The following is a 14764-nucleotide window of genomic DNA, read 5'->3' on the forward strand; positions in this document are numbered from 1 at the left end:
CAAAATACTAGCCGGAGCCGAGGCACCGGGATCCCCCTTCCCGTCACCGGACGCCTAAGCGGTCGGGGGAGGGGAGGTGGATCCATGGGCTCGGCGAAGAAGCATGGAGTTCCACTATCTTTTGACAGTGGAACCCGATCTTTTTATCCGACCCTATGGGAAAAGAATAGGAATTTTGCTTGGGTTCGGGTACAAGTGTTCTTTACATAAAGAGGGTTGACGTTCAAGTAGGATGCACTTCGGTTGAGTTGGTTCTCAAGGCACGAACAAACTTGGAGAACACACTGCATGCGCATGTTAACACTGCATGTGCTCGTCGAGTTTTGCTTCGGTACATCCCCAAGAAAAGTTTACAGATGTCGATGCAGGTTAAAGGTGGAGATTAGTAGATTAGCAGTTGCCCTACCCTTGAAGTGGAATGGAGACGACCGAAACTCTGTAGAGCTAGCTGCCTTTCCTTCACCATCACCGGCCTGCGATGTGTGATGTGTATGTGTATGTGGTTCTTGGTCATCACACGCACGTCCAGGTGCACTTGTATCCAAAACCGCCCGTCCTTGTCCCGCCTCACAAAAGCAGCCACCGCACCGCACTAGAAGAATAATCAAATCGTTCGCACCTCTCCATCATCCAAATCGCATCCCTTCTCCTCCTCCTAGTCTCCTACACGTACGTTGGTGCCCCAGCTGGAGCCAAAATCCGCGTTAAATTCGTGAACTCTTGTTCCGTGCAGCGTGCGTGCGTGTGTGTGGCCTCAAAGCTCAGCTCGGCTGGTGCTAGCTTGCTCCGATCGTTCGTGAACTCTTCTTGCGTGCGTGCGTGGTCGTGTGGCTGAGAGCTTAGCTCTGGTGCTTCGATCATGGCGGGCGTGACCGTGGCGCCGCGGCTGGTGCTGCTGCTGCTGGCCGTCGTCGGGCTTCCGGCGGCCATGGGGCTCGGGGTGAACTGGGGCACGATGGCGTCGCACCAGCTGCCGCCCAGCACCGTGGTGCGGATGCTGCAGGACAATGGCATCAAGAAGGTGAAGCTGTTCGACGCCGACGCGGAGCCGCTGGGCGCGCTCGCCGGCTCCGGCATCGAGGTCATGGTGGCCATCCCCAACAACATGCTCGACATGATGACCGACTACGACACCGCCAGGGAGTGGGTGCACAAGAACGTCAGCGCCTACAACTTCGGCGGCGGCGTCAACATCCGGTGAGAGCACCTCTGCTCCTCCTCAATCCATGATGATCCTCTTCCCTCGGATGCAATTTGCTTATTCTGTTTTCATACCTGTTCACCGATGCTTCAGTTGTCATCATGTTATAATTGCAGTTTTAATTACTCCCTCCCTCCGTCCCAAAATAAGTGACTCAACTTTAATACAATTTTGTATTACAAAGTTGAGATACTTATTTTGAGACGGAGGAAATATTTGATAGCGATGTTTATATTCTTATTCTTCCTTTGAATTTACGATATACTCCATACATACTTATTAACCTTCTCGATTTGTGTACAATGATAGTACTATTTATGTCCTGATTCTAGATCTCAATTACCTTTTCCTTCTTCCAAAAGCTTGAGTCTGAAGCATGCGGTCCAGAACCTTTATCTTGTTTGATAATTTATTCACAGTGGGTGCCTAAAATACTCACCATAGGTATAGGAATATAGGATGATGTGGATATCCAATTTGCTGATTGTCCCAACCTGACTCGTTCATTGGAAGCTTTCTTGTCAGCAAAGTGGCAACCTCAGCTAATTGCAACATAAAGCTACCTCCCTACACATATCCATCGCATATTTCCATCTGTCCTGCCCAGTTGACGTTTGAAGAATCTAACTTTCGGCACTTGTTATCTGCTAAGAATTGTTCTTGGATAGAAATTTCTGAAAACGAAATGTCATGCGCGCGCACTAGTGAACCCACGTGGACCGATCATCCCACTGAATTCTTGTCGCCTAAAAGGGATTAGTTATCTTATTACCGAAAAGCAGGGCCCTTGATCTGATTTCAGTGGCCCTTCTTGGCGCCCACTAGACACCCACAAAGTCCTCAACACATTTCTTTTTTCCGCAACATGGGCGCAAACTGTTCAGTGCAAAGTTTTTTAAGAACTGCTTTCTTTCTTCCATAAATAATGGTGATCAGTTGGGGAAGAATCTTCACACATCATGCAATTTGCCCTGTCCCTGTATCATGCCTGAAATTTTGTTTGCGGGTGAGTTGGCCGTCGCAACCCAGAACTATCATCTGTCAGTGTTGCTCGTGTGCATTTTTGCTATGCAGAGGTTGGGGTCCGCTTGATCATGCTTTGTGTCCGCTGATGCTACATTTTAAGTTAATAAAAGCGTTCTTTATTAGAAAAAACCATCTAGATTAATAAGAGCATTTATTCAAATTTGTTTTGATAACCATGGAATCGAAACTAATTATGCATTTCCCTACCCGCAGATATGTTGCCGTCGGGAATGAGCCGTTTCTGTCGTCCCTGAATGGCACCTTCCTGAATGTCACGCTCCCGGCCCTACAGAACATCCAGAAGGCCCTTGACGAGGCCGGCGTCGGCGACACCATCAAGGCCACCGTGCCGCTGAACGCCGACGTGTACGAGTCCCCCAAGGAGACCCCGGTGCCGTCGGCCGGGCGGTTTCGGCCGGAGATCTCCGGCCTCATGACGGAGATCGTGCAGTTCCTCAACCAGAGCGGCGCGCCCTTCACGGTCAACATCTACCCGTACCTCAGCCTCTACGGCAACGACGACTTCCCGCTCGACTTCGCCTTCTTCGACGGCGCCAGCTCCCCCGTGGTCGACGGCAACATCCAGTACACCAACGTGTTCGACGCCAACTTCGACACCCTCGTGTCAGCGCTCACGGCGGCCGGCGTAGGCGGCCTGCCGGTGATCGTCGGCGAGGTGGGCTGGCCGACCGACGGCGAGAAGCACGCCACGGCCGCCTACGCGCAACGCTTCTACACGGGCCTGTTCCGAAAGCTGGCGGGCAACGCCGGCACGCCGCTGCGGCCCAACCAGTACATCGAGATCTACCTCTTCAGCCTGATCGACGAGGACGTCAAGAGCGTGGATCCGGGCTACTTCGAGCGGCACTGGGGCGTGATGCGCTACGACGGCCAGCCCAAGTACGCCATGGACCCGACCGGGCAGGGCCGGAACACGGCGCTGGTGGGGGCCCGGGGCGTGGAGTACCTCCCGCGGGTGTGGTGCGTGCTCAATGCCAACGCGGGGAACATGAGCAGGCTCGCGGACAACGTGGGCTACGCGTGCTCCAACGCCGACTGCACCTCGCTCAGCCTCGGGTCGACGTGCAACGGCATGGACCCCGCGGGGAACGCCTCCTACGCCTTCAACGCCTACTTCCAGGTGCAGGACCAGGACGAGCAGGCGTGCGGCTTCGACGGGCTCGCCGTGCGCACGCGACAGGACCCCTCCACGGGCACCTGCAACTTCACCATACAGCTCGAGACCACCTCCGCGGCGGTGGGGCGGCCGACAGTACTCTTGACGACGGCCCTGCTGGCCTTGGTTCTTGCGGCCATGGTGACCATGCTCTGAGCCCGAATCTGATTGCTATGCGGTGCTTGTTAGTAGTGACTCGAGCAGTTAACTACATGAAGGAGCTAGCTAGAGGTTACACACTTGTAGTTGTAGATATTCTTTTGGTTTGTATACGCGTTACGTCACTGTAGTATGTATGTATGATCACAGGAGCCCATGGACCTCGGATTCCAAGGGTTTATTTAGATGTATAGCAAGAAAGATTGAGCACACTGATGTGCACGTCGTTGCCTTCCTTGTGTCGTACTCTCTTCGTCCCAAATTAAGTAACTCAATTTTATACTAACTGTAAAGTTAGTATAAAGTGGAGTAACTTATTTTAAAACGGAGGGAGTGTATCTTTGAGAGCGAGTCTACCACCGTGCTCGTGGCTATCAAACCGAGCTTTGGGAGCTATGTTTGTGTCCTGCTTCGCCTCTGTTGGTGAAGCATATGAAGGTGAACTCGCTGGTGACCTCATGGTTTGGTTCATCTCCATGGATTTGGTAGTGACTGCTGCTTTCAGCCGAAGCATTCTTATTGGGGGCTTGTTTGCGGTGTACAAGTATGGACGATGTGGTCGTTGCGTGCCGGTTATGTTTGTCAAGTTTATCGTGTGGTCATGGGTTTCATGTGTTTCTGAGTAGTCCTCATATGGTTTATCATTGTTTCTGTTTATAAAAAACAGTCTTACTAAAAGTAATCCGCATATGGTTTATGTTCCGTCAATGCTATATTCGTGAGATCTTACATTAAGATTTATGTAAAAAAATCTATTCTCTTTCATACATGTTTTAACACTTGACTGAGACTTGGTTAAGCCTAATTCCACTAAGAACTAGCCACATCCTATACAAATCGCTGTGGGATGTTTGCTGGCACTGTGTCTCGAAGAGGCCACGTTTGACGCACAGCGTGGCTGGTCTCTTCCAACTTCCAAGAACAACGAACGATACATTTTCATGTTGCTTTCGTTGCCGTCGACGTCGGTCGCCTCCCCCGGAACGAACGTGTCCAGAGCTCGCTCATGCCGATCTAGGAGTAGAGCAGCTATCCAACGTGTAAACATGGCGTTGCTCGTCTCCGACAGCCAGCCGCGAGGAAGGGATCCAAATGCAACAAACAAAAATGGGATGCGCCACTGATTTGTTGGTGACTTGCTGGTACCAAATGCAACTAGTCGACGGGTGGGAGTGAGTGAGTGGTCACTGTTCAAGCTAGGGAGCGATGACTGATAGGACCATACACGTTACAATTTGAATTTGATAGGATTGGAGTTAATGTACGTATGTTTCGTGCATTAGTGATTCTTCTTCTTTTTTTCGTGAGAGGTGCATGATTCACATGAAAGGTTTTATTAGAACAACTCCAACTCACGGACGTACTTTGTCTGTTCATGTCCGCGCAGACAAAAAAGGTTGTCCAACGCACAGATCCATTTCTATTTTCTGTCCTCTTAAACCCATTTTTATCCCAAATTTTAGTCAGATTTGGATCAAAGGCGGACACAAAATGGTCGTTTTCTGTGTGCTCTTCGTCCATGTGTCCCCTACATGTCCTGCCTGGCCCACCTGACATCCACCCATCCATCCCACCTCTCTCATTTCTCTCTGTCCCACCCACCCGTGATCTGGCCGCTGTCGGCACGTCGGAGCGCCGGGGCTGCAATAGCAGCTGCTGGGCATGCCGCCGGGCAGCAGCATAAGCAACTAGGGCCAGCCCAAATACGCCATGGACCCGACTGGGCAGGGCCGGAACACGGCGCTGGTGGGGGCCCGGGGCGTAGAGTACCTCCCGCGGGTGTGGTGCGTGCTCAACGCCAACGCAGGGAACATGAGCAGGCTCGCGGACAATGTGGGTTACACGTGCACCAACGCCGACTGCACCTCGCTCAGCCTCGGGTCGACGTGCAACGGCATGTGTTAACATGCATGTATCAGTGTTGTATCAATGTATGTGTACTGAGCCCTTTGTATTCTGTAAGCTGTTGTACCTTCCCTAGATCTTAGGATCGCTAACCACTCTCCCGTTGTGGCCTGCGTGCCTCTTCTCACGGGAGACGTTGGGCTCTCTCCCCCTATATATTGTACTCTATATCAATCTATGAATATACACAACAGCAGCATATTGAGCCACTCTACTCTTCAACTTGGTATCAGTTCTCCATGGTGTTTAAGGACATCTTCGGCGACCTCCCTGCTCCTGAGGCCGCCGCCGCCGCGTCCGTCGACGCCGTCGCCAAGTCCTCCCCTCCTCCTGGCTCCTCCCCTCCCGCTGCCACTTCCGCTCTCTCGACCATGGCCGTTCCCCCTGCTGATCCTTACCTCCTCAATTTTCATCAAGACCACATCTCCAACCACATCACCTTCAACTCGATCCCTCCCAGAACAACTACATCAAGTGGCGCACGTTCTTCAACTTCGTCCTTCTTCAGCACCGCGTCCAGGACCACGTCCTCCACCCGCCCCCTGCCACACCCGATCCTTCCTGGCTCGCCATCGACCACCGCCTGCTCCTCTGGATTCTCTTCACACTGGCCGATCCCCTCCTCGAGCTCATCATGGGCGGCGCCGGCGACGCCTACACCGCCTGGACTCGCATCCGGGACTACTTTCAGGCCAACCAGGGGCCCTAATACCTGCATCTCACTCGCCAGTTTCGCAACCTAAAGCAGGGCGACCTCACCGTCTCGGAGTACGCCCGGCGCCTCAAGGCGCTCGCTGACGGTCTCGTGGACACCGGCAACACCGTCCACGACCACGATCTCACGATGCAGCTCCTGCACGGCCTCGACGCCCGCTTCGACACCATCCACACGATCCTCGGCGACACGGTTCCTCTGCCTCCCTTCGCCGTCACTCGCTCTCGGCTAGAGCTTGCGGAGTACAACATCAACCTCCGCGTGTCCGAGGCCGGATCCGCGGCCCTCACCGTCTCCGACGGTCCCAGCTCCAACCCTGACCGCGGCGGCCGCGGTGATCGTGGCGACTGCTCTGATCGCGGTGACCACGCTCCCCCCACTGGCCACGGCTCTGGTGGCGCCCGCGACAATGGTGGTGGCGATCGTGGTCGTGGCCGTGGCCGCACCGGTGGGCGTGGACACGGTCGCTCGGACTCTGGTGGTCGCGGCCCCTCGCAGCAGTCGCCGTGGACCGACTACTTTGCTCCCTTCGGCATGGCGTTGCCGGCTCCCCGCGCCGGCTGGATCCCTTCGAACACCGCCGGCGTCCTCGGACCGTGCCCGGGCGTTCACTCGCAGGCCTACCCCCTGATGTACTCCGGCCTGCAGTAGCCAGGTCCTTCGTCGCTCCCGCCCGGCGCTCCTGGCTGGGATCATGCCGCCCTGCTCCATCAGGCCTACAGCCAGCACGGCCTTCCCCAACAGAGCGCAGATTGGATCCTCGACTCTGGTGCCGCCACACACGTCACGGGTAATGCAGGTAACCTCTCCTCGTTCCGTCCTTTTTCAAAGCATAATTCATATAGCATAATTGTCGGCAATGGTGATTGCCTCCCCATTACTGGCATCGGCTCCACCTCTCTCCTCCCACAAATCTCTCTCTCCACGATGTAGTCGTCTGCCCTTCTATTGTTAAGGATCTTATCTATGTTTGTAAACTTTCTTCTGATAACAATGTCTCTGTTGAGTTTAACCCCTCCGGTTTTTTTGTGAAGGACTTTCCCACCAGAAGTCACATCATGACGTCCATTAGCCCCGGTCTTCTCTACCCGTTTTAAGGCAAGCACTCCATTGGCGGCGCTGCTTTCTTCACCACTTCCAGCGATCTGTGGCACCAACGCCTTGGCCATCCGGGCAAGGCCTCATTAGCTTCTATTTCCCACGGTTTTCTTCCAGATTGTAATAATACTGCTAGATCACCATGTACGGCCTGCCAACTTGGACGGCAACCTCGTCTTTCTTTCACTTCTTCAAATAATTGTACTAGTGCTCCTTTCCAACTTATTCACCGTGATCTATGGACCGCTCCAGTTACGAGCTTTTTGGGTTATCAATATTATCTTATTGTGCTTGACGATTTTTCACATTACTCTTGGTCTTTTCCCCTGCGCACCAAATCCGAGACATCCTCCACCCTCCAACGCTTTTTTACTTACATTCTCACACAATTTAACACTCTCATCAAGTGCATGCAATGTGATAACGGCAGTGAATTCATCAACACGTCCCTTCGTACCTTCTTTTTCGACCATGGCATTGTCTATCGCCTCTCCTGCCCCCATACCTCTCCCCAAAATGGCAAGGCCGAACGCATGATACGCACAACGAACGATGTAGTACGCACCTTGCTCATCCATGCCTCTCTCCCTCCACCATTTTGGGTCGAGGCCTTACACACTGCCACACACTTACTTAACCGCCGTCCTACCACTAAAACCACACCTTACACCCCCCCTTCTTTTTTCTCACCGGCGTCCACCCTCGCTACGATCACCTTCGCGTTTTCGGTTGTTTGTGTTTTCCTAATCTCTACGCCACCACCCCACACAAACTAGCGCCACGCCCCACCCGGTGTGTTTTTCCTCGGGTATCCCTTAGAGCACAAAGGGTACCGATCCTTCGATCTCACTTCCCGACGCGTCATCATCTCTAGGCATGTTACCTTTGATGAGACGATTTTTCCTTACCAATTTCCCACACCGGCGCCCACAAATCCATCCTCCACACCCGATTCGGCCTCTGCGCGCCACCCACGCGCACGATCCGCTCCGGGATCCCCAACCCACCTACCTCGTCCGCCAACGACCCCACCAAATCTACCTCGCCCACCGATCCGCCTAACCCCGCCTCCCACGCGTCCGCTCGTTCCCCCACCGAGCCGACCGCGCCTGCCAACCCCACTCCCTCATGCGACGCGGCCCCCTCCCACTCGCCCGGCCCGGATTCCCCGCCTGCATCAGCCTCCCTCGGATCGCCCCCCGCAATCTCCCTCGGATCTGCCGCTGCTCCCGCGCCTGCCTCACCTGCCCCATCTGCTTCGGGCCCCACCGCATCCTCCTCGCATACAGCGCCATCCACTCCTAGTCCTCCACGTCACCCAGTTCAACCCGTCGCCCCTCCCATTATTCCCATAAAATGACAACTAGGGCCAAACGTGGCTTCGCTCAAGCACGCCGTCTTTTCTCCCTGACTTCCTCTCCTGCCATTTCTCCTCTTCCCTCCTCATATAAATCCGCCTTAAAAAATCACCATTGGTATGATGCTATGCTTGCTGAATATAATGCTTTGCTAAAGAACGATACTTGGAGTTTGCTTCCTCGTCCTGCAGGTGTCAACGTGGTGACCGGGAAATGGATCTTTTGCCACAAGTTCAATCCGGATGGCTCGCTCTCCCGGTACAAGGCACGTTGGGTTCTTCGTGGGTTCACCCAATAGGCAGGTGTTGACTACACGGAGACTTTCAGTCCGGTTGTCAAACCGCCTACGGTGCGCGTCGTCCTCAGCATTGCCACCGCACACTCCTAGCCCATCCATCAACTCAATGTCAAAAACGCCTTTCTTCATGGTGATCTTGGCGAAACCATTTATTGTCACCAACCAGTGGGGTTCATTGACTCATCCCGTCCCAACCATGTTTGCCTTAAGAAGTCTCTATACGGGTTGAAGCAAGCTCCTCGTACTTGGTTTTTACGGTTTCAGTCATTTCTTCTTTCTTTGGGATTTGTTTCCTCCCGGTGTGACCCCTCTCTCTTCATTTTTCACCATGGCTCTTCGGTTGCCTATCTTCTACTCTATGTAGATGATATTATTCTCACCGCCAACACCATGCCAACTGTCGTGGAATTAACACGTTAGATGTCCTCATGAAAGGACCTAGTCGTGGAGCCATCACGACGGGTTAGCTTGAAGGGGTTAAACCGGACAAGGGACACGGGAGTTTTATACTAGTTCGGCCCCTTCGGTGAAGGTAAAAGCCTACGTCTAGTTGTGATGGAATTGATGGGTTTCGATGACAAGGGAGCAAATACGCTTTGCCTGGGTCTCGAGTTTTTGTTTCTTGTCCTGAACCGCCGCCGGGTCGTCCCTTTATATACATAGGTCGCGCCCGGCCGGTCTACAGAGTCCCGAGGCCGGCTCATACAAGTGTCCGGCTCGGTCTCTCCTTTCCTAACTTACAATACAAGTTACATAACCATGACGGTTTACCACTATGGGCCCTAATCCGCCTTTGGGCTCTGGGCCTCTAAGCTTCATTAGTAAAGCGCCATCTTCTGGGTCTTCGTGGGCTTCAATACAGTTGAAGGTGAACCGGCCCCTCCTGGGCGGTTTACACTCAGTAGTTATATCCCCAACATTAGTCCCCAGGTTGATTTGAACCTGTTCATGTCAATCTTCAATACTTAAATAAATTATGTGAACATCTGCTTGTATTTCGCGTAAACCGCCATGATGTCTTCTCCTGTAAACTTTGTTAAACCGCCGTGACGTCATCCTCCAGACACAGCAACGGATCACCATGACAGCATCTCTGTATAAAAGAATTAAAAAGATTCCCTTCATTAATGGTATCCTGAAGATCGAGGCGACAGCCGCGCCCCCTTTTGCCGCTTCAGCTCCTTGATTCTTGTGCCTGCCATTTATCCCTTTGCCTTATAAATAGGCTAAGGGGTCCTTTCTTTCTTCCCCTTCCGTGCCTCTTCTTCCTCCTCGCGACACTCAAGCTCTGAAGATCCGCCACCGCCCTCAACCTTTAAGCACTGCATCGACAAAGGCCGCTACAACAACCTGATCGTACCAGAAACCTGCGTCTCTTCTCCGCTATCCCTACGCATCTAGTAAGCCTCCTCCTCTCAACCCTAGATCTGTATTTAGGGTTTCTGTGTTCATGATACGTCCATTTTGCATCATGCTTTTATATCGATATTTATTGCATTATGGGTTGTTATTTCACGTTATGTCACAATACTTATGGCTATTCTCTCTTATTTTACAAGGTTTACATGAAGAGGGAGAATGCCGACAGCTGGAATTCTGGGCTGGAAAAGGAGCAAATATTGGAGGCCTATTCTGCGCAACTCCAAAAGTCCCGAAACTCCACGTAATATCTTAAAATAAATAAAGAAAAATCACCGCCAAAGATGAAGGCCAGGGGGCCCACACCCTGCTCACGAGGGTGGGGGCGCCCCCCTAGGCGCGCCCCCCTACCTCGTGGGCCCCCTGGTGGCTCTCCGACGCCCGTCTTCTCCTATATGAAGTCTTTCGATGAGAAAAAAATAGAAGGCAACCTATCGGGATGAAAATCCGCCGCCACGAGGCGGAACCTTGGCGGAACCAATCTAGGGCTCCGGCAGAGCTGTTCTGCCGGGGACACTTCCCTCCGGGAGGGGAAATCATCACCATCGTCATCACCAACGCTCCTCTCATCGGGAGAGGGCAATCTCCATCAACATCTTCACCAGCACCATCTCATCTCCAAACCCTAGTTCATCTCTTGTATCCAATTCTTGTCTGCAAGTCCGGGATTGGTGCTAGTAGGTTGCTAGTAGTGTTGATTACTCCTTGTAGTTGATGCTAGTTGGTTTATTTGGTGGAAGATCATATGTTCAGATCCTTTATGCACATTATTACCCCTCTGATTATGAACATGAACATGCTTTGTGAGTAGTTACGTTTGTTCCTGAGGACAAGGGAGAAGTCTTGCTATTAGTAGTCATGTGAATTTGGTATTCGTTCGATATTTTGATAAGATGTATGTTGTCTAACCTCTAGTGGTGTTATGTGAATGTCGACTACATAACACTTCACCATTATTTGGGCCTAGAGGAAGGCATTGGGAAGTAATAAGTAGATGATGGGTTGCTAGAGTGACAGAAGCTTAAACCCTAGTTTATGCGTTGCTTCGTAAGGGGCTGATTTGGATCCATATGTTTCATGCTATGGTTAGGTTTACCTTAATACTTTTGTTGTAGTTGCGGATGCTTGCAATAGAGGTTAATCATAAGTGGGATGCTTGTTCAAGTAAGAACAGTACCCAAGCACCGGTCCACCCACATATCAAATTATCAAAGTACCAAACGCGAATCATATGAGCGTGATGAAAACTAGCTTGACGATATTCCCATGTGTCCTCGAGAGCGCTTTTCCTATTATAAGAGTTTGTCCAGGTTTGTCCTTTGCTACAAAAAGGATTGGGTTCAGTACTTGCAGAGAATACCTTGCTGAAAACTGCTTATCGTTTCCTTCTACTCCTCGTTGGGTTCGACACTCTTACTTATCAAAAGGACTACGATAGATCCCCTATACTTGTGGGTTGTCAAGACTCTTTTCTGGCGCTGTTGCCGGGGAGTGAAGCGCCTTTGGTAGGTGGAATTTGGTAAGGAAAAATTTATATAGTGTGCTGAAATTTTCTGTCACTTGTTACTATGGAAAGTGATTGTCTGAGGGGCTTGTTCGGGGTATCTTCACCCCGTCCAGTAGAGCAAAGAGTTGCTCCTAAACCTACTCAACCTACTGAACCTATTGAAAATGAAACTCCTTTTGATATTCCTTCAGGTTTGATGGAAAAACTGCTAGCTAACACTTTTACAGGAGATGGAACAAAGCATCCTGATGAACATCTACGCTATGTGGATGATGTTTGTGGACTATTTAAGCTTGCAGGTATACCCGATGATGTTGTTAAGAAGAAGGCCTTCCCTTTATCTTTGAAGGGAGACGCATTGCTATGGTACAGGCTATGTGATGATATGAGATCATGGAACTATAAAAGATTGAAATTGGAATTTCATCAAAAGTATTACCCTATGCATCTTGTTCATTGTGATCGCAATTATATATATAATTTTTGGCCTCGCGAAGGAGAAAGCATCGCTCAAGCTTGGGGGAGGCTTAAATCAATGTTATATTCATGCCCCAATCATGTGCTCGCAAGAGAAGTGATTATGCAAAGTTTTTATGCTCGGCTTTCTGATAACAATCGCACCATGCTCGATACTTCTTGTGCTGGCTCTTTTATGATGAAGACTATTGAATTTAGATGGAATTTATTGGATAGAATTAAACGCAACTCTGAAGATTGGGACCTCGACGAAGGTAAGGAGTCAGGTATGACACCTAAGTTTGATTGTGTTAAATCTTTTATAGATACCGATATTTTCCGTAAGTTTAGCACTAAATATGGACTTGACTCTGAGATAGTAGCTTCTTTCTGTGGATCTTTTGCTACTTATGTTGATCTCCCCAAGGAGAAGTGGTTTAAATATCATCCTCCCATAGAAGTAAAAGTAGCTGCACCTATTAAAGTTGAAGAAAAAATTGTCACTTATAATGATCCTATTGTTCCCACTTCTTATGTTGAGAAACCACCTTTCCGTGTTAGAATGAAGGATCATGCTAAAGCTTCAACTGTTGTTCATAAAAGCAATACTAGAACTTATACACCTCCTGAGCAAGTCAAAGTAGAACCCAATATTGCTATTGTTAAAGATCTCTTGTCTGATAATATTGATGGGCATGTTATTCAATTCTGTGGTGAAACTGCCAGAATTGCTAAACCTTGTGATAGAGATAAACATAGACCTGTGGTAGGCGTGCCTGTTATTTCTGTTAAAATAGGAGATCATTGTTATCATGGCTTGTGTGATATGGGTGCTAGTGCTAGTGTTATACCCACTGACTTATACAAAGAAATTATGCATGATATCGCACCTGCTGAGTTAGAAGATATTGATGTTACAATTAAACTTGCAAATAGAGATACTATATCTGCAATAGAAATTGTTAGAGATGTTGAAGTCTTGTGTGGGAAAACCAAATATCCCGCTGATTTTCTTGTTCTTGGTTCTCCACAAGATAGCTTTTGTCCCATTATATTTGGTAGACCCTTCTTGAATACTGTTAATGCTACGATAGACTGCAAAAAGAATGTTGTTACTGTTGGCTTGGACGATATGGTTCATGAGTTTAATTTCTCTAAATTTAGTAAACAACATCGTGAGGAAGAATTGCCTAGTAAGGATGAAATTATTGGTCTTGCTTCTATTGCCGTACCTCCTAGTGATCCTTTAGAACAATATTTGCTAGACCATGAAAATGATATGTTCATGAACGAGAGAAGAGAAATAGATGAAGTATTCTTTAAACAGGAACCTATTCCACAACACAATTTGCCTATTGAAATCCTAGGGGATCCTCCTCCACCCAAGGGTGATCCCGTGTTTGAGCTTAAACCGTTGCCTGATAATCTTAAATATGCTTATCTTGATGAAAAGAAAATATATCCTGTTATTATTAGTGCTAACCTTTCAGAGCATGAAGAAGAAAGATTATTGAAAACTCTGAAGAAGCACCGTGCCGCTATTGGATATACTCTGGATGATCTTAAGGGCATCAGTCCCACTCTATGTCAACATAAAATAAATTTGGAAGCGGATGCCAAACCAATTCGTGATCCTCAATGACGTTTGAATCCTAAAATGAAAGAAGTGGTAAGAAAAGAAATACTCAAGCTTCTGGAGGCAGGTATAATTTATCCCGTTGCTGATAGTCAGTGGGTAAGTCCTGTCCACTGTGTCCCTAAGAAGGGAGGTATTACTGTTGTCCCTAATGATAAAGATGAATTGATTCCGCAAAGAATCATCACAGGTTATAGGATGGTAATTGATTTCCGCAAATTAAATAAGGCTACTAAGAAAGATCATTACACCTTACCTTTTATTGATCAAATGCTAGAAAGATTATGCAAACATACACACTATTGCTTTCTAGATGGTTATTCCGGTTTTTCTCAAATACCTGTGTCGGCTAAAGATCAATCAAAGACTACTTTTACATGCCCTTTTGGTACTTTTGCTTATAGACGTATGCCTTTCAGTTTATGTAATGCACCTGCTACCTTTCAAAGATGCATGGTGGCTATATCCTCTGACTTTTGCGAGAAAATTTGTGAGGTTTTCATGGACGACTTTTCCGTCTATGGTTCCTTGTTTGATGATTGCTTGAGCAATCTTGCTCGAGTTTTGCAAAGATGTGAAGAAACTAATTTTGTCTTGAATTGGGAAAAGTGCCACTTTATGGTTAATGAAGGTATTGTCTTGGGGCACAAAGTTTCTGAAAGAGGTATTGAAGTTGATAAAGCCAAGGTTGATGCTATTGAAAAGATGCCATGTCCCAAGGACATCAAAGGTATAAGAAGTTTCCGTGGTCACACCGGATTTTATAGGAGGTTCATTAAGGACTTCTCAAAAATCTCTCGGCCTCTGAC

The 14764-nt window shown here is 49.3% G+C and overlaps 1 protein-coding gene across 1 annotated transcript; it reads left to right on the plus strand.

The window, feature by feature from the left end:
* The first annotated feature begins 609 nt into the window (after positions 1 to 609).
* LOC119294561 (glucan endo-1,3-beta-glucosidase 8-like) lies at positions 610 to 3798 on the plus strand. The gene is made up of 2 exons (XM_037572764.1): positions 610 to 1197; positions 2441 to 3798. Exons 1-2 carry the CDS (start codon positions 860 to 862, stop codon positions 3558 to 3560), a joined length of 1458 nt encoding a protein of 485 aa, XP_037428661.1. The 5' UTR covers positions 610 to 859; the 3' UTR covers positions 3561 to 3798.
* The last annotated feature ends 10966 nt before the right edge of the window (positions 3799 to 14764 follow it).

Source organism: Triticum dicoccoides, chromosome 4B, assembly GCF_002162155.2.
Source record: "Triticum dicoccoides isolate Atlit2015 ecotype Zavitan chromosome 4B, WEW_v2.0, whole genome shotgun sequence".
Classification (NCBI taxonomy): Eukaryota; Viridiplantae; Streptophyta; class Magnoliopsida; order Poales; family Poaceae; genus Triticum; species Triticum dicoccoides.